The 27,535-nt window shown below is 36.3% G+C and overlaps 1 protein-coding gene across 1 annotated transcript; it reads left to right on the top strand.

Annotated features, from left to right (window-relative positions):
• Window positions 1-7: 7 nt before the first annotated feature.
• LOC138316227 (splicing factor 3B subunit 3) lies at window positions 8-27,276 on the top strand. The gene is made up of 28 exons (XM_069257822.1): window positions 8-57; window positions 1,964-2,202; window positions 2,413-2,489; window positions 2,869-2,962; window positions 3,275-3,447; window positions 7,372-7,513; window positions 7,682-7,794; window positions 8,095-8,157; window positions 8,483-8,557; window positions 9,497-9,600; window positions 9,755-9,920; window positions 10,200-10,295; window positions 14,842-14,914; window positions 16,839-16,990; window positions 17,230-17,385; window positions 17,722-17,877; window positions 19,024-19,167; window positions 19,559-19,681; window positions 20,023-20,177; window positions 22,194-22,368; window positions 22,606-22,811; window positions 23,160-23,439; window positions 23,791-24,003; window positions 24,271-24,369; window positions 24,558-24,701; window positions 25,812-25,916; window positions 26,143-26,238; window positions 26,680-27,276. Exons 2-28 carry the CDS (start codon window positions 1,977-1,979, stop codon window positions 26,722-26,724), a joined length of 3,651 nt encoding a protein of 1,216 aa, XP_069113923.1. The 5' UTR covers window positions 8-57; window positions 1,964-1,976; the 3' UTR covers window positions 26,725-27,276.
• Window positions 27,277-27,535: the final 259 nt, after the last annotated feature.

The raw sequence follows: 27,535 nt of genomic DNA, 5'->3' as shown, positions 1-27,535 counted from the left end.
TTATGGGAAAATTTTGAAATTCACTTCCTGTTCCGCCATACTTGCAATGGATGACCGGTAAAATCATTTTCATAAAATCTAATAACATCTTCACAAAATCAGATACAATATTTAATTTTAAGGTTGGATGATAAATATTATTGTTTTATCTGTTTAATATTTGGATTGGCACTTGCAAATTACTCGTACATTAAGTTAAATCTTGATATGAAATTAGCCACTCTGTCTTTGTTCATGCGGCGTCAGTCTCCAAAATGTAAACAACGTATCTTTCACGATGATTTTGAGTTTTTAATATATCGTTCATCCAACTATTTTTTCATTGTAAATTATATGACTCGTCATGATCACTGAAATAGATATCTTGATAATAATCCCACATTAATAGGAATATTTCCAAACGCAATTTTCTGCCCTCTTGGATCTATCTATTTAAACGTTGCTTTTCTACAAGCATTGATTGTATCTTTCATCACGAGTAAGTCCCTATTTCAGTAATTGTATACAACAGAATGATGATGTATCACTGAAGCAATCGCCAAAACGATTTTTATAATGTATATGTGTCTACATGTACTATGTACAGTCAGATATACTATCTCATCACAGGTATTTGTAGTTATACACAGGTCCGGTAGCACTGCTAAAATGTACAATACAATGTGTAAGATCTAACAAAACCACGTTCAGTGTCACTCAGCATGACCCCTGGTCTAGTATTGGAACTTCTCAGGACGTACAAGGAGTTGTGGCAGTGCATACTTCCGAAAGATTTTACCACTCCGAACATTTTACGTTGATTGGCTCACCATAAGGGTCATCCAGAATGTGGAGTTGTTATATCTTGTATTGGAGCATCTTGTAGTGGAGCGGAATTACAGGTCTAATTTTCATTAGATTGGATTAGACTGGCTCAGTCCTTACTTAGCTTGTTCAGTATACATAGCAGACCATGCGAAATACGTCAGTCCGTCGGACAATGTCAGGTTAATTTGCCGTCGGTCCGGAACCGTACTGTAAAGTTCCGGACCGACTGTCCGGTTTTAGAATCTACCCGTGTCATGGTCCCGAACACGCTTGAAAGTTTATCATAGCTGCCGCCATGTTACGATATTTCGACGGGGCTATACCCGGCAAAGCTTTAAAGCGTAGGGCTTCAACACCGGAACGAGAAGCTAAAAAACAGGCTTCTAACAAGAAGTACGAGGAAAAACGACCTTCTCGTCGTGTTAGTAGTAAGTGGCAAGACGGAAGACCATGGCTTGACCTCGATTTCTCCACTAACTCGATGACATGCAAAATCTGCATCGAACATTATCGTATGCACAATACGAGTACATCAGCTAACCTGAGAGGTAATAACACTTTTGTAACAGGTTGTAAGAATGCTAAGATCTTGGCTGTTGTTGATCACGAAAATAGTTCAGGTCACAAAAAAGCGGCGGAGCTCCAAAATAGTAATAGTTTTAAGAATAAAGGGTATGGATGAAATGACTGTTTGAAATTTTGTTGTATTTTGTTGACAACATTGCCAAACACTACAGCTGGATTAATCTTATACACAGGAAGACTCTTATCACCTGGAAATAAAAATGTAATAGTATTGTAAGGCATGTAATGTATATCAGAGACAGACTCAATGTCCGGTAAACCGTTAAATTTTGTCAGACCGAAATGTCCTGTGAAATTTTTCCCGGTCTGGTAAACATTCAGAGTTCACCAGACCAAATGTCCTGTGAAAAAAAATCATATTTCGCATGGTCTGACATAGAGCACCTTGGCATTGCTTGTGTTGGGAGTTTCTGGGTTTGAACCTTAGTCTAGTCACTACATATTATTCTCTGTCATTGATTTTATTTTTATTGTACATTGGACAATACAAATTAATGCCATTTATCTAAAAAAAATTCAGAGAAAGAACACTATTCAAACTAAAAAATTATTTACCTGCTCTTCTTTATAGGTAAAAGAACAAGATGTATTTGTACAACCTAACCCTGCAGAGATCTACTGGGATCTCTTCGGCAATCCATGGCAACTTCTCCGGCTCCAAGTTGCAGGAGGTGGTCGTGTCCCGGGGTAAGATGTTGGAGCTGCTTCGCCATGACCCCAACACTGGAAAAATCTATCCTATCTTGTCTGTAGAAGTGTTTGGTATGATCAGATCACTGATGCCCTTCAGACTCACAGGAGGAAACAAAGGTAACACCTCTGTTTGAGCTGTTATAAACTTTATATCTTTTGGTAAACATTGCAGGCATACCTTTTCACAGTTAATTTTCACTTTAGCTTAGTTAAAGTCATAAAGACCAAAAGCATGCATATATATAAATAAGTCCTATATTAAAACAAATTTCGCATTTCAGACTTTACTCATAGAATAATTGATGTTTTGGATATTTGTTCTTTCAGATTACATAGTTGTCGGGTCCGACTCTGGCAGGATAGTTATTTTGGAGTATGTACCACAAAAGAATATGTTTGAGAAGGTAGGTAGTCTACTTTGTTGTGTATCACATTGATTCAAAGAATATTCACGATTCCAGGAATAAAGGATATAATCTCTCAACAGCATAGAGTGTTTACTATTAATGATAACACTACATAAAACAGCAATCTGGTGTTAATTGTGAATTTGTCTGGGTCAAGGAAAAAACATCAACAGTTATTTTCCATATAACACTGGATCCTTATAGACCAGTGAATCTGTCTTACATATTTGTTTAAACATCAAAAGTAAAGTTCCAAAGTTAATGTACTAATTTTTTAGGAAACATTCAAATACAATATTTTGTGCGTGACGTACTTGGTATCTTCAGTAAATCTTTCACTATCTAAGCTAATACAATCTAAATCACTTATTTGTAGATCCACCAAGAAACATTTGGGAAAAGTGGCTGTAGGAGAATTGTACCTGGACAGTACATGGCTGTGGATCCTAAAGGCAGAGCTGTCATGATTGGTATGCTTGAACAGAATATAGTTAATATACTGCTTATGGAAACTTTGAATATTGCTGCAGATAAGTTGTCCAGATGTTGGAAAACTTAAACAATGATTTACAATTGAAAATATCTATGTTGTTTCTACATTAATAATATAATCATTGTTGTTAATAAATTAATGTGTTAAATTAATAAGCAAAGAGAAAAATAAAATAAAAAAGCATTCTTGTGTAAACTAAATGATTTTTAAAACGGTGCTTAAATGCATCAAAACACACAATTACAGATACTTGGAATAAAAATGAGGCATCTTTCTCAAAAATTTTCAGGAGCTGTAGAAAAGCAGAAGCTGGTATATATATTGAACAGAGATGCCCAAGCACGACTGACCATCTCCTCTCCTTTAGAGGCACACAAGGCCAACACCCTTGTCTACCACATGGTTGGGGTAGATGTTGGCTTTGAAAACCCCACATTTGCCTGTCTTGAAATTGACTACGAGGTAAGATCTTTATTTTTACAGCGCCGTTACAACAAGCGTACGTGTGACGGCCAGTGTAGTAGGTGGTTCCTTTGATTGGTAGCTAGTCAGTTTGCATGGTATCTAGTCAGTTTGCCAACGACATTCAATAAGCTGTGTAAGCACGGCTCTCATTGGCTGTCGCTTCAATGTAGGGGCGGAGCTAAACAGTCGGAAATATCTGTCGTCGATTACTAAGATCAGAAATGTGCACTGTACCATATACATAAAATGATGTTGTAGCGTGAAAGTCAGTCGAAAAAGAAATCACCTGCTTCTGACAAATTATAACTTTACCGCAAGGTGCGGGAAACCAAATCGGGTACAATGTACGACCGACCATCGTGTCTTGTCAAAATATATTCCGATAAAACACGTCTTTGACACATACCTGGATGTCAGTAGGGATGCTATTCCAGCTGTAGGCGTAGATTTTTTAAAACTTTGTCACCAGTATTTAATCAGAGAGATGCATTTGAATCTAGTGTTGACAAATTTCTCAGCTAAAATCAAACTACCGCCGTGCATGCGCCAATCTCCGAGAACATTACCTGTGAGGGTCGCTCAAATATGAATCAAATTAAATTATAAGTATTTAGGCAATGCATCCAAACTCGACGTCTACAACTAGAATAACATCCCCTACTAACATCCAGGTATGTATCAAAACCGTGTTTGATCGGAATATATTCTGATAAGACATTTACAGCCGTGCTACCCCAACTGAGAACAACGCGTGTATATAAACCCCTACCGCTGACTTGTATCGGTGTATTTAATGAGTGTACTGTAGCCGTGTTATTTATAGACTTGAGCACTGTCGCCAAATCCACAGGTAAATTGGTACTGGATGCTACTCTCGGGCTTCTCATCCAGCTTAATGAAACTGAATAGCTAGTTAGCTTAACCGATCTATCTACAATGTATCATCAACAATGCGTGTGTATCTACTTAAAAACAAAACAAACATTCTTCAAATTGCATCAACATTCACTTAACTAGTATTTCTTTATTTTAAATATTTTAACAAATCTTCATATTTCTTGTAAAATTGCATATGAAACTCCTTATAGATCTAGCGATGCTCATTACGTAGGGAACCGCCATAACATGTCCTGGCTGCAGGCCGTGTGCAAAAAGTCAAAACACACGTGGGATTTATAAGATGAGTCCTAAACTGTCCTATATTTAGGATTTTCAATAAGTGGTTTGTAATATTATTACAGCAAAACTGACAAGCTACAAGGTTACAATAGATCTAAACCCAACACATTAGCAAACACGATGAAAAGTTTGATCCATTGGAATGTTGGTAGATTAGATACATAACGTTACGCTACAGTATGAATACTCCCCGAAGTCCAGAGAAATGGCCAATAATTTATGAACAAAACATCCTCAAAACATTCGCTTAATAAGTGACACAAAACAATAACGAATTTTTAATACAGTGATTGAATGTATACATTGTAAAAAATTAAATAGTACACAACGTTATCAAACACATTGTACAACAGAGTCGGGTTATGAACATCAAAGACCCGCTGGCTCCGCCTACTTCTCAATGTTGTCGGCGATCTTGTCAGTCAGGGGGCAATCAGTCGGGCTGCCGATGCTTCACCCAATCAGTGCCTTCGTTACATGCCACCTAAAATCTAATCTACTGCATCAGTTACCAGCCTACTAGATCAGCTACCAGCCAACTAGGGCTGCCGCGGTTCACCGGTATATTGGGGTATTGCAATGCACCACCAAAAAATATTGTACCGCGATACAGTTTACCTGTACCGGTTTTTTACGATATCTTTTCTTAGTATCATAATTTCATTAATTTGATATAATTAAAATGTCCTGTCATTAAAACAAAACCAGCAAGTTGTATTTGTTTTCCTTTCCGATAATATGAAGCCATGTGGGTATCCCTTTCGTTTTTATTCGATTCAGATGTCAGTCAAATGTTTGTAACTAACGTGTATAATGTTCAAATGATTCAAACATTTGCATGACGTTGAATATAAACAATATGACATTAGGCTAGTTTCTGAAATATTATCAAGCTGATTCGCTCCATCAATCAACAATACCGGAATATGTAATTCTCTAAACACATTTAAGGCCCGGTGAATACATGGCTGCAGGGATTTTGCCAGCTATTTCAGGCTTCATCGTCCGCGCCGCCATTTTCGATTTCATACACGTGTCAAAACAACACTGCAAGCCGATCAGCCCTTTGAAGTTTAATCACGATCGTAAGTTTATTTTGCCAAGACAATTGTATGTAAATTTGTTCATTATTTAGGTTCAAAAGTGTAAATATTTGCAGACACTATCATGTTTAGTTATTGCATTATTAGGTTACGATCGTCTGTAGCCTAATGCTAGGTTTACACTATGTTCCCGGCGACCACGGTAGCCCCGTTTGCCCGAAACGTGGTGCGCCGTGGAATTTTGGCTATTTTTGTCTCTGCATTCAAGTTGAACTAGGTCTTGTGAAGTTTTGCCACGGTATTTTACGGATTACGTGGTGGACCGTGGATATAGGGGAAAGTGCTGTTCCCGGAGATTAAAGGTACACTACGGCTATAGCACGGTCTATCAAGGATACCACTACGTTCTCTCTAGGCCTGATACGATATGATGAGATCTGCTACGTTTTACACGTTTTGATCAAGCTCCGATACTTTTTTTCACGGTCCGCCAAGGCTTACTAGGGATGAAAGTCTGATGCCGGGCTTTTTTGGAGCAAATGAAACAATATTTATTGCCGAAAATGTCATTTCAAACACGTTTTGATTACAAAATTATAATTATTATAGCCAAGTGTTTCTACGCAAATAGTTTTTTTTCTGTAATGGTTCTCACATAATCTGCCTTTTGCAATAATAGTCTTGGTATAATTTTATGGTTTAAATGTGTTTGATAATGACTATTTCTATTTATTAATACAAATAACTCCATGAAGTAGCAAATATGTACCAGGTCAGGCAATGATACTCCATCATATATATCTTGCAACGTAAGACCGTAGTAAGACGCAACACGTCGGGCTTTCAACCGCTACAAGCCGTGATGTGCCTTTACAGAACGCATCGAAAACGGTCCTTCTGCGCTGTCTCACGTTGTCTCGCAGTCACCACGTTCAGTCCACGGTGGTCTGAAACGGGGCTGCCGTGGCCGCCGGGAACATATTGTAAACCTAGCATAACGTTTCAACAAACAGACTCGTATTTTTTTAAAACAATAACCTCACATTTGAACATTTTTGTTACTCAACAACACGGTTCAAATCGATGTAAAACTACATATCATAGCACTGTATGTTTGTATAATGTAAGGGGTGTTTTTTATTATGGAATACATACAAAATAGACACCACATATGTTAAGGTCAAAATATTGCAATACATATCACAATAGAGTTGTGGTGTATCGCAATATATCGTGGTACGCTTCTGCCGTATCGTGGCAGCCCTACAGCCAACGTGTCTATCGAGTGAATGAATGTAAATAGGAACACTTGTTGTAACGGCGCTGTAAGTCGGGTATTGTTCATAGTTGATATTCATTTAAAAGGTAAAGTTACAATGTAGTTGAAATATCAGTTTCTGGACCAACAAAGGACAGGAAAAATCAATTTAAGTGTAGTGTATCAACATATTTTTGGTAGACACTGAACTGATCATTGGTTCAATCTTGTCAAAATAACAGTATAGAAGATGCTTTTTTGTGTTCAGACAGCATTTCTGCTATACACACATTTCTGAAAGAAATGATGTTTGCACTTAAATGACATCTTCATAAGTAACATTTAAAATCTTAAATCAAAATCAATTTCAGAGGAAATGTTAACTTATTTATAGGGAATAATTATATAAGAGGTGTTGTAATAAGATATTGTTAATTGTAGGATGCCGATACTGACCCTACAGGAGAAGCTGGGCAACAGACACAGCAGTGGCTTACATACTATGAACTTGATCTTGGACTCAATCATGTCGTCCGTAAATACTCAGAACATTTGGAAGAACATGCTAACTTCCTTGTGTCAGGTACTTGTTTTCTTCTTAGGATCACAGATGTCAGTGTGAAATACCATATAACGAGTTATTTTTGCCATGTATAACTTCAAAGTGACCATTCTACCATTGATTTGTTGCTATTTTTTAACTGAAATGTTTCTGAATGGTGATGATTTACTGGTGTGTTCTTTATGACAGTGCCTGGAGGAAGTGACGGTCCAAGTGGTGTGTTGATCTGCTCAGAAAATTATATTACCTACAAAAATTTAGGGGACCAGCCTGATATCCGATGTCCTATTCCTCGTCGAAGAGTAAGTGAAAAAAAATCTCTGAAGAAAATTTTGAGATTGAGATTATTGGTAATTGAATCAGTTCTGGTGCAGATTCCCTATATGCCTAAATATATTATACAAATGAGATTGAAATCACTCCTAATGGTGTCCTTGAATTTCTGTTCTGATGCAGTTTCTTCATTGTTCTTGCTGTTAATCTGAAATTTATATATAAAAGGAAATGTTTGCTATCTTTCTACAAAGCATGTTTTTAAAATTATTATGAAACAAGATTGACTTAAATGAGAACTGTTAATAAAAACAATCATTTGCTTACAGAATGACTTGGATGACCCAGAGAGAGGCATGATTTTTGTCTGCAGTGCTACTCACAAAACAAAAGTAGGACATGATTTTAGTTCATGAAATTTAAACTGAATAAAAATTGCTATTGATAATATAGTGGTTTTCTTCTGATGAAATAAATATCCTATCTAAAAAAAAAATTGTAATGAGGAGCAAAATTTCACCCTAAATTACAGATTCAAGTATATATTTGATGATATCGGGGTTTAATAGTTCTTATGATGAAATAAATGGACTATGAATGTGGAGAGTGCTGACAGCCTGACATATCAATTTATCACCCTTTTAATTTGAAATATACAGCTTCAAACGGTTTAAGCTGGATTGGATCCTTTTCATGTTCAAAACATTCTTTTTTCAGTCTATGTTTTTCTTCCTGGCACAAACAGAACAAGGGGACATATTCAAAATAACACTTGAAGTTGATGATGAAATGGTAGGTATGAGATGAGATTTTGAAATATTGCATATTCAGTATTTTAGTGATTAAATAGATTAAATAGTTTTACTTCTACTAATGCTTTGATAATTTTATGAATTAAACAGAGATTAATCATCTTTCTTACAGCTATATGTTGATAGTTTTTGTGTCACCTGCAACGCAAGGACGACACTTGGGTATCACTGTGTTGGTGTGGGCGTCAGGGAAACGGTTTCCGTGCGATAACTTAAGTATTTATTGTCTGATTTCAACCAAATTTGGTGTATAGCTTTATATCAATGAGATCTCGGATGAGTTCAATATTGGTCAAAATCTGTCAATACTTGCAAGAGTTATGGGACTTCAAAATTGTCAAAACAGATAAATCCATGGTTTCCGCTCAATAACTTAAAAATTTATTGTCTAATTTCAACCAAATTTTATATATTGTTTTATATCAATGAGATCTCGGATGAGTTCAATAATGGCAAAATCCGTCAATATTTGCAAGAGTTATGGGACTTTAAAATCGTCAAAACAGATAAATCAATGGTTTCCGCTCGATAAATTTAGTATTTATTGTCCGATTTCAACCAAATTTGGTATATTGCTTTATATTAATGGGATCCTAAATGGGTTCGATACTTCTCAAAATCCATCAATATTTTATATAAAAGAGTTACGGGACTTGATTACTTCATCTAATTATTAACAATATTTTCAACTGTAAATAACTTCTTTTTTTTATGCTGAGCAGGCGACACATCCACTTCCGTGGAATTCTTGTGTTGTGAAAGTGTTGTAACATTATGTGATGAGTTGTTCAGTAGACGTGTGTAATTTTTAGGCGATTAACCCCGATATAGAGGTATTACTAGCTATTCACTTTTGTGAGTAACCCCGATATAGAGGTATTACTAGCTATTCACTTTTGTGAGGCCTTTCATTTTGCAGGTTGTAGAGATTCACCTAAAATATTTTGACACAGTACCAGTATCAGCCAGTATGTGTGTGCTCAAGTCAGGATTCCTGTTTGTGGCATCAGAGTTTGGAAACCAGTAAGTTTGAATCTGACATTACTATAGTTCACCATTGTCATAGAAACCAATGAATTGATCCTTGACTTGAAAAAAAATGTATGAAAGCACATTTGTAAAGTGATTCATTGATAAAATGTCGTGTCTATTTTATAACTTTGACTTGTTCCTACAGTCACCTGTACCAGATTGCTCAGCTTGGAGATGATGATGACGAGCCTCGCTTCAGCAGTAACCAGCCATTAGAGGAAGGCGAAACATTCTTTTTCTCTCCACGGCCACTCAAAAATCTTGTCATGGTAGATGAAATGGATAGTCTGTCTCCAATCACCTCATGTCAGGTAGGAAGAATACTGAATTGTGTGTTGAAGTGTTTCACAATGTGTTACAAATAATGAGTTTGGTCGTAAAAATATAATATTTTATGAAAAATGAATCTTTTAAATAATTTGCTCTGACTTGGACTGTAAATATTAGTTCTGAGATTTTCAATCTGTATATAAACTTTTGGTTGGAATCTAGGCCATGTTTGTGGACTTTAATGCTTTGGCAATAATGGCTACTGTACAACAGATTTGGCACAATTGTTCATTTAATGAATATTTTGTGTTCTTGCTCAGATTGCTGATTTGGCTAATGAAGATACCCCTCAACTCTACACACTATGTGGACGTGGCCCACGCTCTACTCTTCGGGTGCTACGTCATGGACTTGAGGTAACTTAGCCTGTAAATAACATGCCTACAAGATTTCAAACATCAAATTTTGTTGGTGTTTGTATTGTTACTGCCAACACAACAATACTGTGAATGGTTTCGGTTGATTACTGCATCAGCATGATGTCGCTATTTCTTGGCACGCTGTCACTACACTTTCGATAACTTGGTCACAGTGTTGGTGATGTTATCTCGACGGTACCGGTAGGTGCCGCTGTTGCGTCATACACAAATGTGTAAGCCTACCACAGGTAATTATAGCTGCAGCGATAAGCGACAACGTTAACACGTGTTTTTAAGGTAACGTAACGTACATTACAGGACTCCTAGCAATTACTGAAGTAGTTTACATACTAGTATTATAGGATTACGTTCAGTATGTACAGTGTGGATTAGTTTTTGGCAAGTGTTGAAACATTATCATGGAGAAATCGAAGACTGAAATAGAACCCAAAAATACTGAACGTATGAATTAGGAAACCAGACTACAGCTACATATAGTAGCAAAATGTATTTTACTTATAGCATTTCTGTGAGTTGGCTTTCGGTGATTTTTTTGAACAAATGAAATATTAAATATTATTTAACTTGGATACTGGAACTGCCGGAATAGGAGTAGGCCTGATATGCCATAACAACTGTATTGTAGTCTATATAATGGAAAAGGAAACTCGTATGACATGTCATCAAAATCTCAAATATCTTACTATTCAATGTTTAAACTCTTATTAGATCCTAAGCAAGAATGTATTGTATGGTTCGTGTTGCGAACGTCAGATGCTGATTACTGTAGCTGAATGTAGATATCTATCGCCTCGATCTCCTGATTAATCAAATAAATATGACAAAAATGATCAATTCAAGTTATTGTACTGGTATCAGGTTGTAAGTATATATAAGTGGCTAACCTATCATTGTATGTTATGACAGTCCCGTGTTAACACGCTCAACAAAGTCGTACTGGTATAAGGTTGTAAGTATAAATAAGTAGACACAACAAAGGCTAAAAAGCGGTTACAATGTATATAACGACAGTCCCAGGTTAACACACTCAACAAAGTCGTCCATTCTGACAGTAGTTCAGCTAGGCTACTGACCAGTGTGTTTCCCACGACGCATGTGTAGACATAGCTGCAATATTGTAGCTCAAAAGACTTTTAGACAGAATATGGTGTCGTCTTTAGAGCTACAATTGGTGCCTGTTACTGCTAATGGAGCAAAATTATGATTACGCAAACCATTATAAAACGTTTGTTTGCATTTTATCGTACTTTATTTGACGTTGCTTACCAACTAGGCAATAAAACTAAACCATATGAAATATAAAATTCTCATCGAGGCATTATTTTTAGCACGATGGAGCTACTTATAGCATACCCCCTAGTTTTGAAAATCACCTTGTGAACAGGGTATCTCAAGTTATACACCATTAACAGCAATGAAATTTGGCACAGATATGTAGTTATAGATAAGGACGGAACTGATAAAACTTGGCGACAAACAGACATAAACTGGATTTTTGAGGAATTAAAATATATTTCATTCCTTCTTTGTCTATAGTAATATTTAAATGAGAAACAATGCATTATGGGAAATTATATGGCCGACGGAACCACTTCATACAAAAGAAATATAGTTTAAGAAAAGATTAAGGCAATTAAGAAATATTCATTATTTTTCTATTCTTTAATATGTTACTCAAAGTGTCATGACATCATAATTACCTGTGTTGGATAATCTATATTCCCTGGACAGTGTCACAAGTCAGGTGCCCTAGTTTCATCTAGATGCTGTTTATAGGCCTATATGTGTGTGTAAATGTGTTACATATACCATTTACTGTTAAAGGGAAAACAATGGTTGAGAGTTAATTAATGTATTTTGTTATCAAGGCCCTGGGAAAGGCTCGACTGTAGCTGCCAATGTCAATTTGTTGACCGTAGTACACATTCCATTGTGCCGAGACCCAGCCAATACAACTTGTGCATTGTTATCTTAATTGTGAAATTTATATTGTGTTGAAGAAAATGAGATAAAAGATAAGTAATAAATTTCAACGTATTGAAGCAAATTCAGTTTACCTCTTATAACCAGGACAGCCAAACATCTTTGATTTTTTTTGGTCACCTATAATGAATTAAGCCCTCCTCCAGCAGGTATCTTTTAAAAGTCTAGTCAACTTAACACTTTGATTATACATAGTTGTACATGTGTGATATCGATAAGCAATCATACAGGAAAATATTTCCCCAATTATTTTTTATCATTAAACAATATTCTTATAATTTGAATAAAAAGCTTTGTTAGATTTTGAATTTTATTAAATTTTCTAATATTGAAGCTAAGTTGATGCTATTTGAATTGGTCCCAACAATATTCTTACTAAGAAGATGCTGCTTCTGCATACGCTCACACTAAAATCCTGCTCAGAAAAAAGACTTTCCTGCACAAATCAATATTTTTAGCCCACCATCATCAGATGGTGGGCTATTCAAATCGCCTTTCGTCCGTGGTCCGTCTGTCCGTCCGTCCGTCCGTGCGTTAACTATTCTTGTTACCGCTATTTCTCAGAAAGTGCTAAAGGGATCTTTTTCAAATTTCATATGTAGGTTCCCCTAGGACCCTAGTTGTGCATATTGCATTTTGGGACCGATCGGTGAACAAGATGGCCGACAGGCGGCCATCTTGGATTTTGATAGTTAAAGTTTGTTACCGCTATTTCTCAAAAAGTACTGAAGGGATCTTTTTCAAATTTCATATATAGGTTCCCATAGGACCCTAGTTGTGCATATGGCATTTTAAGACCGATCGATGAACAAGATGGCCGACAGGCGGCCATCTTGGATTTTGATAGTTAAAGTTTGGTACCGCTATTTCTCAAAAAGTACTGAAGGGATCTTTTTCAAATTTCATATACAGGTTCCCCTAGGACCTTATTTGTGCATATTGCATTTTGGGACCGATCGGTGAACAAGATGGCCGACAGGCAGCCATCTTGGATTTTGATAGTTAAAGTTTGTTACCACTATTTCTCAAAAAGTACTGAAGGGATCTTTCTCAAATTTCATATATAGGTTTCCCTAGGGCCTTAGTTGTGCATATTGCATTTTGGGACCGATCGATGAACAAGATGGCCGACAGATGGCCATCTTGGATTTTGATAGTTAAAGTTTGTTACCGCTATTTCTCAAAAGGTGCTGAAGGGATCTTTCTCAATTTTCATATACAGGTTCACCTAGGATCCCAGTTGTGCATATTGTATTTTGGGACCGATCGGTAAACAAGATGGCCGACTGACGGCCATCTTGGATTTTGATAGTTAAAGTTTGTTATCGCTATTTCTCAGAAAGTACTGAAGGGATCTTTCTCAAATTCCATGCATAGGTTCCCCTTGTACCCTAGTTGTGCATAGTACCTTTTAGGACTGACGCATAATGCCTTTCGGGACTGATTGGTAAACAAGATAGGCAACCGGCCGCCATCTTAGATTTCATTGTTGAAGTTTGTTACCACTATTTCTTAGAAAGTACTAAAGCGATCTGTCTCAAAATTTATATGTAGTGTGTTTGAAAAAGCTTGAAAAGCAGGGAAAAGATCCCTCTTTCCATTGTCAGACATTGATCATTTTTGGTGGGCGCCAAGATCCCTCTGGGATCTCTTGTTATTAAACTGTTGATCTATATATAACTTAACATTTGATGAATGACATCTGTCTTGAAATAATTTTATGATTGTTTTAATACCAACATTGATAACAATTAAATACCAGTGGTCATTTGAATTGTCCTAATTAATTATTAGTTTAAACAGTGCATATGAGTGATCATCAAGAATATTAGTCAAAACCAATCATTGAACATTAATTAACTGAACCATCGTGCTACGAGGCCATTGGCCTCTTGTTTTTACATAATATATAGGAAGGGCTTTCTGAAGGGAATTTATACAGCAAGTCCACAAATTGTGAATCTGACGTCTTGTGAGCAGTACGGTAGATATTAAGAATGCTGGTTATGTTTGTTTTGGACAGAAATGATATGTAAATGCATGTATATGCATAAAATAATTGGAAACCTACAAAAAAGTATAGAAAACTGTGCCCGAGTGATTTTCGGAGGCAGTGCTCCACTACGACACATAGGGACCAATTCGTACCCGGCCGAAAGGTACAGCAGGCCGGGTACGTATATTCGTTCTAGTGTAGACATAACATAGCCACCTGCCAGCTCCATCGAGACGACATCACCAACACTGTGACCAAGTTATCGAGAGTATAGCAACAGCTTGCCAGGAAATAGCGACAGCATGCTGACGTTGTAATCAACCATTCACAGTATTGTTGCGTCGGCAGTAAGTGTAGTTCTAGCATGATTCTCATAGATATAGTACTAGATGTCTTTCTATGGAAATGATCGGAGTTATAATGGTAAAAATATCATTTACAATTAATTTCCATTATGTCCAGGAATAGAAGAGAAAAAACTTAAACAATTTAAAATGATGCGACATGTGTCTATCTTCTTTATGAGTATTTCTTTTTTTGTAGGTGTCTGAGATGGCGGTGTCTGAACTGCCAGGTAACCCGAATGCTGTGTGGACTGTGAAGAAAAACATAGAGGGTAAACAGGTTTACATTGTGTTCAATCTATAGTGTCACAGTTAGTTTTGTGGGTCCCTGGAAAAAATGACTTAAGTGGGTTCTCAGGGTGTTTTTTAGCTTGCTGTATGAGCCTGAAAAGTACATAATTACCTATTAGTAAAATTAGAAATTGTTCTGGTGCAAGGGAAGTTCCTTGAGTGTTTCTCCCAGCTCTATGAAAAAATAATTAAATATTTTAGGCATATCTGATGTTTTGGAATTCTGAGATCCTACATATGTCTGAAACAAAATTGTATAACAACTTGTGCAGATACAGAATGTTCATTGGAACATCTTTATGAAGCAAAGTTGGGTACTAGTCAGTTGGAAAACTGAAGTTTTTTCTTCCAGAGAAACGGCACGCCAAATTTTCATTTCAGAGATTTGTAAAACAATTTTGAAACTCACTCTTAGTAATTTCACCACTGTTGTGTAAATTCTTCTTTCATCTTTTTCTGTTCCAAATTTAAGCAATTTGTCAGAAATAATGGAATCGATAATAACGAAGACAATTCTTTATATAAATGCAAGAGACAGAAACAACCTTGCTCCTCCAAGCAGGATATCTGATTCTTATACTCATTTAAATCTAAGGCAGAAACCAACAATGATGGGTTGTGAGATTAATGAAGACTTTAGGGGGAAAGTTAGGTGCTGACTGCAATGAGGATTTTGAGGGCAGGGATGCTCATTGCGATGAGGATTTTGAGGTCAGGGAGAGGTTAGGGGCCCACAGTTAGGCTATCAGACACCCACTAATAAAGGCTGGTGTGAGGGACCTTCCTACACCATGCCTACTTTCTAATTTCAGGTGTGTGATGGCTGATCGCAGACAAAGACAAGAGGTGGGTAGATTCTCTTGAACAGATCATCATACCATTCAAACAACGATGTCATTAGTCATATATGAGGATACATGGATCTGCAAATTCTTCCTTCAAATTGTTAATAGACTTTAATGTTTTGGATATGATATTGAAAAACTGCATCAATGAGCAAAATGCAAAAAAGAAAGAAACTGGTACAAGACTACCTTTCAATATTTTTATCTTGGATTTCGGAGCATGTAATATCATTAAAATAGGCTATTCGCATGTAGATGAATTGAGAGGGGTGAAATCAAACATGATTATTTTACCCTGAATCAATTGTGCTGGTATAGTGTGCATAACATCATTATACACACCATAGTACGGTACCCATACTACAACCAATGGTCAACCCTTTTTCATGTTTACATAAAGACCATTAACAATACGGATGCAACAAATTATATAAGTGACAGGGATAAAGTCCTGCCATAAAAGGAATGGATTGATTTTGGAGTCTGGTGGTCAGATAGATAATTTCATGGAATAACCTGTGTTGGTTCATATGTGTCTGGGTTGTAAAGCTGGAGGTCAAATTTTAGCAGTAACATGCAAGGAGCGGGGCAAATTCATTTTGTTTTGAATAAAGTTTATAATGATATGACAAAATAATAGGAAGACAAACTTGTAACTTGAAAAACATTGACAATGAAATATTAACATGTTTGTCTCCTAAATACAGTTTTGTTAAGATATGAACCAATGATATGAAGGAAACATTCTACTTCTGAATATTAATTATATTTGAGGTCAGAAAGTAGAACCTGTCAATGCATAAACTACAGTATCCAAACTATTGTTGAGTTAAATTACAAAATAAAACCATGTTGATGAACCAGGGGGTACTTTTCTATACAATCTGTATGCTATCTAATGTAATTTAGCCCAAATCAGGCGGTACCACAGTCAGGTTTTACCGGCAAAAAGTATCGGGTTCTGTCTGATATTGAAACCCCTGTGAACTATTGTCATGTTGATGGAATTCTCTCTAGTTTGCCTGTCTATCATGTCGGGACGTCTGCTTTGTCTTTACAGACGAGTTTGATGCTTATATCATTGTGTCCTTCGTGAATGCCACTCTGGTACTGTCTATCGGAGAGACTGTGGAAGAAGTGACAGATTCTGGTTTCCTGGGAACCACTCCAACCATTTCCTGTTCACAGCTTGGAGACGATGCGCTAGTTCAGGTCAGTGGGATGGTCTGAAATTTAACAGGTGTTTCTTACTGCGAAAATATCATAATCTATACAGATAGGAGTCAAAAATTTCTTCAGTTAATGATCACAGGAATCTCTATATATATTGGGGAAATCAAATATCAACCATTTTCATGCATTTCTCTTAAAATGTGCCACATAACAGTTTGCAACTATCAACTTGATATATAAAGTAACTACTTTATAATGAGCTTTTTTGATGCCTACAGATTTATCCAGATGGAATCCGTCATATTCGTTCAGACAAACGTGTGAATGAATGGAAAACTCCAGGCAAGAAAAACATTGTCAAGTGTGCTGTGAACCAGAGACAGGTTGTCATAGCCCTCACTGGTGGAGAGCTTGTGTACTTCGAAATGGACCCAGTAAGTTCTTATATTCATCCTAAATTCTTGAATTCTACCTGAAATTTCCATGAAAAGGAAATTTCATTAACAATATTTCGGAAGGTGATACTATCATACAATGTGTCCATAATCTTGTTGATAGTTACAACAGTTGAGCTTGTCCTTAAGTATATTATCTTTGCATGAACATGATGTTATTTATCTATCCGTGTTTCACCTGAATCACATTGATTACACATAGATTCTGATTCATGCAAGATGGAGATAAAAAAAGAAGAAAAAATGGATAATGTTCTGATATATAAAGTTTTAGCTACAAGTACTAATTCCTCTATTATTGAATTTCCTCTACAGACAGGCCAGCTGAACGAGTACACAGAGAGAAAGGACATGTCCTCAGATGTTGTCTGTATGGCACTGGGCAGAGTCCCTGTTGGAGAACAGCGCTGTCGATTTCTGGCTGTAGGATTAGCTGATAACACAGTCCGAGTGGTGTCCTTAGATCCTACAGTAGGTTCTCTCAGAAATCATTTGCTTGATTTTTAGCCCATTATCATTAGATGATGGGGTATTCAAATCGTCTTTCCTACATGGTCCGTCCGTCCTTCCATCCGTTAACAATTCTTGTTACTGCTATTTCTCAGAAAGCACTGAAGGAATCTGTCTCAAATTTCACATGCATCTTCCCATAGGTCCCTAGGTGTGAATATTGCATTTTGGGATCGATCAGTGAACAAGATGGCCAACAGGACGCCTTCTTGGATTTTGACAATTGAAGTTTGTTTACGCTATTTCTCAGAAAGTACTGAAGGGATTTGTCTCAAATTTCTTGTGTAGGTTCCCCTAGGGGCCAAGTTTTGCACATAGTATTTTTGGACCGACGATCCGCGAGCAAGATGGCCGACAGGCCGCCATCTTGGATTTTGATAGTTGAAATTTGTTACTGCTATTTCTCAGAAAGTACTGAAGCAATCTGTCTCAAATAGTATATATAGGTTCCCCTAGGTCCTTAGTTGTGCATATTCATATTGCATTTTGGGACCTATCATTGAACAAGATGGCCGACAAGACTTAGATATTGACAATTGAAGTTTGTTACCGCTAATTTCCAGAAAGTACTGAAGGGATATGTCATAAGATGGCTGACAGGCCACTATCTTGGATTTTAATAGTTGAAGTTTGTTATCGCTATTTCTAAGAAAGAACTGAAGTGATCTGTCACAAATTTGATATTTAGGTTCCCCAAGGACTTTAGCTGTGCATATTGCATTTTGGTACTAATCGGTCAACAAGATGGCTGACAGGTAGCCATCTTGCCATCTTGGATTTTGATAATTGAAGTTTGTCACTGCGATATATCTCAGAAAGTAATGAAAAGATCTTTCTCAAATTTCATATGTAGTAGAAGTTTGAAAAAACTGAGAAAAGATCCATCTTTCCATTGTCAGATGTAGATCATTCTTTGGTTGATGCTAAGATCCCTCTGGGATCTCTTGTTATGTAACTCCATGTATGTTTATACTGAGGTCTAGTGAGGAACAGTCAAAGAAATTTTCAACTTGTGTTAAAGTGATATTGGCTTAAAGTAAATAAGCTGATAAACATATTAGCATACCATTGGTTACATATTAATTATAATGTTTGATGTCTGTTTAGGATTGCCTGTCCCCACTGAGTATGCAGGCCATGCCTGAGCCTCCCGAGTCACTATGTATAGTGGAGATGGGAGGAACTGAGGCGAAGGAGGAAACTGGTGAAACAGGCTCCGTAGGAGGCCTCTTCCTCAACATTGGTCTACAGGTAGGGATTATGTGAAGAGATTATGGGGTTCTAGCAAATGGTCTAGCCACACCAAAGACTCAAAACTTTCAAAAGTCTGTAAATTAAAGCATAAAGGGAGTTGGACAACTGACTTATCCTTTGTCAGTAACTGTGTCATTGCTTCTGTTTAATAGCACTATAAATTTAAGTCATGACTTTCACTATCACAAGGAGACACAACTCCATAAAACACTCACTACAAGCATGCGCAGGGGAGATTGATTTCAATCACATTTGCTACTGGATGCATACTGGTAGGATATTTTGAATTGTCTCTCTTGCACGTGTATAATGTATTATTACACAAAATTTCATTGTGACATAAGAAATGTGGCACCAAAATAACTATATAAACTGTGCATGTTTTCAGAATGGAGTATTACTTCGTACTGTATTGGACACAGTGACTGGTGATCTGTCCGACACTAGGACCAGATATCTAGGTCTGAGACCGGTGAAACTCTTCAGAATCAGCATGCAGGGATCCGAGGCTGTAAGTTCTTCTAATGCTTTTGTTTACATATTATCATAAGATTTTCAAGAAAATTCACATTTGGGACATTAACAGCTTGATAACATGATGATCAAATATGCCTGTAATGTTTTTAGGTGAGGGCATGCCATGTTTATGATGATACAATATTCTCCACTTCAGATGAATGAGATGATTATTGAACTTTCTGACACATGGCATTTTCATTTACTTTGATAAAATACAACCTTACATGAATACAGATGCGATAAACTTCAAAACAATAAAAATTGTGTAATTTCTGAATGAAATCATTTAATAATATTGTTTGTAATTAGAGCTAATGTAACTTTGACTTGTAGGTACTGGCTATGTCCAGTAGATCGTGGCTGAGCTACACCTACCAGAACCGCTTCCATCTTACTCCCCTCTCATATGAGACCTTAGAGTATGCCTCAGGCTTTGCTTCAGAACAGTGTCCAGAGGGAATTGTCGCCATTTCAACAAATACACTCAGGTAAACTTTCTCTCCTTTTGTATGTAGGATGATGTCCAAATGAACAAATATTGGGTCACTGTTCATACAGATAAGGAAATACTGGGATGGCTTTGAAGAGCAGTGAGGGTGAAATACAAAAAGAAGATATTGTAATAAAGGAAATAAGGTGTATTCATATAATTTTTTCTGGTAAAATATTATATAGAAATGGAAAATTATATCTTTGCATAGATTCTATGTGGACATAACAACTTTAGAAATAAATAGTTGGATAAATTAAAGAATAAATTAAATAATTGCATGAACATGATGTTATTTATCTATCCGTGTTTCACCTGAATCACATTGATTACACATAGATTCTGATTCATGCAGTTATACAGAAGAGCAGTAATTGAATATTTTTAATATCTTGCTGTTATATTTTGATTTGCCTTTGGACTAAGGAATCTTGGTATAATGACATGTTGAAGTTTTTGTGCAGAATTTTTGTAAGCATTAATGTCATTGGCTCGAAACAATTTGATATTTTCATAAGTAGTCAGTATTGAGAGGGGGAGGGGTGTTATGGAATCAGTTTGATTGGTTTTCAAAATGTAATTAGGTGTTTGATCATATGAATATAGCTTTGCATTAGGAAATTTGTGGGAGTGTGTTGGAATTGATTCTTTAGAACAGATTTTAGTACCATTCAATTTGTCTGCATAAACATGATGTTATTTATCTATCCGTGTTTCACCTGAATCACATTGATTACACATAGATTCTGATTCATGCAGTAATACAGAAATTATTCCACAAGCTGGAAACATTTATGGCAACAAAATTAAGAATTTACCATGGAATCAAAAGTTAATCTCATTGAATACTGAGGAATACAAAAGGAAATACAAGTACTGTCCATTTATCACAGACTTTGTGGAATAGAAAATTTCATTGTAATTTTGATATACTGAATTCCACTATTGATATCAGTATTAAAGAGTACATATGATAAAAGAAGAAAAAAATTGCTTCTTATTTATCATATTTTAAGTAATATAGGGGATGGTTTACGTTGAGAGAACAATGCATATACTAGGGTTTTCATTTGTATAAAGAATAACAACCAAATAATACAGAGTTTCTCAAATCTCCTTTAATGTATTGAATGACTGTTCACCTTTGCACACAAATGATGAAGACATATTCTCCACTTCAAATGAAAAAGATGATTATTGAAACTTCTGATTGTGCATTAGAAAAGTCTTCTTTTTTTTGTTTTCAACAAGGAGAAAAATATTTTAAAGACAGAATTCATTTTCATTTTAAATAAGTAGTTTATATTTTAGGTGTGTGTGTTAAAAATTAATTTGATTGTCCAAATGTAATAATGAATACAACTTTGTAGCCTTAGGAGAATAATTTTTTCAAATTTAAAAACAGAATGGTAAGAGAATGTTGGAATTGATTCTCTAGAACAGATATTAGGACAACTGATTTTCAACTGAATTTGTCTGCATGAACATGATGTTATTTATCTATCCGTGTTTCACCTGAATCACATTGATTACATATAGATTCTGAATCGTGCATTTATACAGAAATTATTCCACAAGCTTGAAACGTTAATGACAAGAAAATATTTACTCTGGAATCAATGTCATACTCTTGTTGAATACAAAGGAATATAGCTCCTGTCCGTTTCTCACAGTCTGCAATTTCGTGGAATAGACAATTTAATGAATTTTTGTGGTTTACAGAATTCAACTAATGGAGTTACACTTCTGATTTATCATGTTTTATTAAGTAATGGGGGATGTTGAGAGAAGATGATAGTGGTTATATTAGGATCAGGAATAAGTTTCTCCAATCGGCCTATCCATTGTTGAACGACTTTGCACACAAATGATGAAGATATATTCTCCACTTCAAATGAATAAGATGATTATTGAAACTTCTGATTGTGTGGCAACCAAAGGATCTACCTGACTATGTGTTGGATCACTCTTGTTTATACAATTGATGTAATGGGATTTATATTCTTACCAACAGGATTTTAGCCCTGGAGAAGCTGGGAGCAGTATTCAATCAGGTGTCCTATCCACTACAGTACACACCTCGTAAATTTGTTATACATCCCGAGTCCAGTAACCTTGTGATTATAGAGACGGACCACAATGCCTATACAGAAGCCACCAAGATGGAGAGGAAACAACAGATGGCTGAGGTAAGTTTTATAAACTGGATAGTGATCATCAAGAAATTGGAGGAGATGTCATAAAACTATTACCATCCCCACTGCATACATTCAATAAAAGTATTGGATAATCTCTGGAATAAACCAATCCAATGTTCTAAACAGTGGCGTTATGACATAAGATGTTCACTACTTGTCTGACCAAAAATCTGTCCTTTGTGGATTGATAAGTTTTGTGAGTTCTATATATATTTCTATTATCTGCAGGAAATGGTAGAATCTGTGAATGAGGAACAAAGAGAGATGGCAGCAGAAATGGCAGCAGCTTTCCTGAATGAAGAATTACCAGAGACAATATTTGGCTCCCCCAAGGCAGGGTCAGGCATGTGGGCATCCTTGATCAGGGTCATCAATCCTATCACAGGGCAGACCTTGGACAAGATACAGCTGGAGCAGAATGAGGCAGCTCACAGGTCAGTAGGTTGGGCAAGGTCATAGGTCAGGGGTGATGTTTAGGTCATAGGTCAGGGGTGTTGTTTAGGTTTAGAAGTTAGGAAATGACCAGTGGTTATTCTATGATATCCAAGGTAAAAGTGTAGTTGATGTAGGATGGTAGGGATATAGGTCAAGGGTGATATGTCAGAGGTGCTCTGTAGGTCATTTAGGAACAGGTTGTATTTGTAGAAGTAACGTAAGGGAGAGTGAAGCTAGAAAGGGTTTTGTAAAACTTTTAATTGTATCATAGTGACATATGTATGTATCAAGAAATTGTGTTGTAAATATTATAAATATTTGCAATTATCTCTGTTTTATCCCCACAGCATTGCCTTGGTGAAGTTTGCAAGTCGTGGTGATGATGTGTTTGTGTTAGTTGGTGTAGTGAAAGACTTGGTCCTCAATCCCCGCTCTCTAGGTGGTGGCTATGTGTATACATACCAGTTAAGGGATGGTGAAAAACTGGAATTCCTCCACAAAACCTCAATGGAGGATATGCCAGGTGCTATCGCCCCATTCCAGGGCAGGGCACTAATCGGTGTCGGAAAATACTTACGAATCTATGACATCGGTAAAAAGAAATTACTCAGGAAATGTGAAAACAAGGTGAGTTAAAATCTTCAAGAAAAACTCATAATTCAGATGTCTGTCCTTCATAGAAATGGAAATTGTGATCTAACAATCATTGTGCATATTAAACATCATTGATACAATGCTTTGATATGCATCTGATAACCATATATTTAAAAGACATACATTCAAACAGTGTTATCTCAAAAATCTGTGGAACCTTGTATTATTACTGAGTTATCAACATATGGATGATATACATATTTGTGTATTTATCAATCAGGACAAAAAAAGGTTTCTAAGTTAGGCAAGTTTCTGAGATATCATGCTTTTGCTAAAGAAGCATAAATGCTGAAGAATAAATGCACCTTTTCTTTTTTTCTCTAGCATGTACCCAACTTCATTGTGAGTATCCATACCCTTGGTAATCGTGTGGTGGTAGCAGATGTACAGGAGAGCTTCCACTTTGTACGGTACAAACGCCAGGAAAACCAGCTGATTGTGTTCGCAGACGATACCAACCCTCGCTGGATCACTGCCTCATGTATGCTAGACTACAACACTGTTAGTGGAGCAGACAAATTTGGAAATATAACAATTGTATGTATATTTAAATACTGTTGGTAAGAACTCTTTGGGAAATTCTGATTGATGTATAGTTTTGCAGTATGTGTAATTATTGAAGATGGTTTAATTATTGATCACTATATTGAGCTATATGTGTATACTTTCTTACTTATGATATAGATTTGTCTTGACTACATATCCTGTACAAATAGGTCCATGGATATACTTTCTGATGACTACCTGTGCTTCTTATGTAGATTTGGTTTTGATGTCTGTAACTTTTATCTGTTTACTTTGTAGATTCGTTTGCCCACTGATATCAGTGATGAGGTAGATGAAGATCCAACAGGAAATAAGGCTTTGTGGGACAGAGGCGTGCTCAATGGAGCCTCACAAAAGGTAGGTGGAAAGGGATTGGTATGTAAAGAACATTTGTGGCCAATTGAGAAGTACATACATAAAGGTGTTTTAAGTGCATTATCAATCTTCAAGGATTGGGGGGGGGGGGAACAATAAAAATACTAATTCAGATATTGGCATATAATATATTTACTGTATAAAAGAAGAAGTTTTTTCTCTGTTGACAGACGGAAATAGTGTCAAACTTCCACATTGGTGAGGTAGTGACCTCCCTACAGAAAGCCACCTTGATTCCCGGGGGATCTGAATCTCTGGTTTACACCACACTCTCTGGTGGTATCGGCATGCTGGTTCCCTTCACATCACACGAGGTAAACAAATTGTTCAGCATCGTAAACTTTATGCTTTTTGATCGGGTTTTGTGTTAGTGTTGATTGCTTTTAGCACCAGAAGGATATATCTGTAATGCATTTATAAAATCTGTTACCTGTGATTGAGATCGGGTTTTCTCAGTCGAAGGCTAAGATTTTGTAACATAATCCCAACCAAGGCGTAAACCGACACGCCTCGGTTGGGATGTTACAAAATCTTATCCCAAGACTGAGATACCTGATCACGATCACTTAAAGGGTAAATATAATTATTTTCTTGCGCCTCTAAGATGTAACAAAACCCGTCTATAAACGCCTTCAGAGTGTAAAATGATCCCGTATTTGGCCTCCTTTTACAAAGCCGACAGCATACAGGGAGTGGGACGACTGGTTCGCCCGTTGTCGGTATAATGTGACCGGGTGGGGTGTGTTGCCTGGTGTCTTCGGCGGCATGCTTCAGTGATATAGCACTATAAAAAGGGCAACAGTTCCACTATACAAGAAGACACAACACGAACATACCGCAGTCTCCCAGTACACTCACCTCGCACAACATACACGCAACACACTGCATCCATGGGAGGCCGTCCTTACATGACCATAGCTGTTAATAGGACGTTAATAAATCAAACAAACAAACAAATACAAAGCCGATTAACCATTTCATCTGCGCTTCGAATTCAGTCATTTGGCAAAACTATAGTTCAGTTATATAAAATAAAAAATAAAAAACGATTATCAATCTGTACATACGGTTTTGATAATTAAAAACAAGAACCAAACAATGCATTTCTAATAACATTTGAGTATCTGAAGCGTGTGACGTCATCGGTTCGAGGGTATGATGACGCATGCGCAGACTGTTACATGGCTGGTGTAAAATTCCGCCAAAATCACATAAAGGTTCAAGACAGATTGGACGAGATAGAAAAATCTAGCACTGGGGAACACATGAGATTTTCCTGTCCGAGGTGCGAGAAATAATTATCCAGATAAAAGTACCATTTAAATAGATTATCTTATTGAATTGAGCTATACGTTTCTGATTGAAGTTCAATGGATCTTTTCCTTCAATAATATATCTGTAATAGAATGTTATTTGTGTTCCAGGACCACGACTTTTTCCAGCATCTAGAGATGTACATGAGATCTGAACACCCGCCACTGTGTGGCCGAGACCATCTGTCCTTCCGCTCATACTACTTCCCTGTCAAGGTAGGCTATAGGTGCAGGTCAGAACAATATACATCTACAAAGGTCATTAGGGCAAGTTAATGACAACCTCATAGGAAATACTTTGCTCTTGAAATTCCAAATTAAGTTGTTACAATTGAAATAACCACTTACTTTTTTATAGGCAATGTGAATTAGAAATTCACTTACAAAGAAGTTGTATTTCCTCTTTACTGATCAGTGATCAGCTGTGTTGGTTTTGTTGCAGAATGTGATAGATGGAGACGTATGTGAGATGTTCAATTCCATAGACATCTCAAAACAGAAGGCTTTGTCAGAGGAGCTTGACCGCACACCAAGTGAGGTAAGCAAAACACATGTAATTAAATATCAGTATTTCACAATCCCGATTATTACCAGACTCATAAAATGTTTTCTTTTTTATATTCATTTGTCCTGAATTGTTTTGACATTGTTTCTTACCATGTTTTACCTAGTTGACAATACGGTATACAAAATGCTACTTGATATGCATTAGATATAAATATTAGATAGGTGACCATTTCATCATCTCCATTATCACCATTGTATATGTTTACCTCTGTTACTAAAACATGATTCGGTTGTCCTGATTACAAAATAAAAATGTGGCAGTAACCAGTTATTGACAGTAAATTGGTAGGTTCTCTTAGGGTGCTTCTGCTTTCCTTCATCTAAACTCTGGCACACCCATAAAAAGATAAATGATCCTTGCTGTTAAATGATGTCAAGCAAAACTAACTAACTTTTTTCTTTTCTGTTGCAGGTTTCAAAGAAATTAGAAGATATAAGAACAAGATATGCTTTCTAAAGAGACCAAGAGTGTTCAAATTTAGTTTTTGAAAATTGTAAAATTGGATCATGCACAAATTTAACTATGGCTGTTTTGACAATGACGTGTAGATAGTTTTCAGCAGTGGAGTACATACATGTATAGAGAAGTGTCATGCTTCAGTGTAATGGACATGCTACCATGGATCATGCCATGTCAACGTTTCCGTGGAGATTGTGCCTATGGTTTAACATAAAACAAAGAATTCTATAATATGGATTCAGTATCACTGCAATATAACAATGACCATAATAATGAAGTAATATAACTTATTGACATTTTTAGAAGAGAAACGTTTTTGGTGATAATGTGGTGATTTCATTTTTCCTAATTCATCAGGTGAGAATTGTATGACAGATAGAAGTGAGAAAGGGTTGGTGTATGTGTGAGGCTAATATTTGTGTGAGTTCAGTCTGTACATAGATAGTATGATGAACATTTCGTCAATATTCAGAATCATGTGATGTACATAATACATATGTGTCATGGATAACGTTTGTCAAAGCAAGAATAAATTGAAATTGAACAAAATTATGAGTTTGTTATATTTTGAGTCCATCAGACATTAAAGATTATATTTGGACTTTTCCAGTAAATGACCCAAAACCTTGGACTTCCTTTCTATTTTAAAGCACATTTCATTAAGTTCAAAATATACACGAAAGATATAATATAACTAAGATAATCAATCCAGGGAGAGAAGTGTCTTTAGTTTTACGTTTACTGGAAAAGCCTTCAAGGGAATATTGAACCAAGTGTTACTTAGTGCAACAAAAAATGTTACTAAGTG

Source organism: Argopecten irradians, chromosome 2 (assembly GCF_041381155.1).
Source record: "Argopecten irradians isolate NY chromosome 2, Ai_NY, whole genome shotgun sequence".
NCBI classification, from domain to species: Eukaryota; Metazoa; Mollusca; class Bivalvia; order Pectinida; family Pectinidae; genus Argopecten; species Argopecten irradians.
This window is presented reverse-complemented; position numbering and strand designations above follow the sequence as displayed.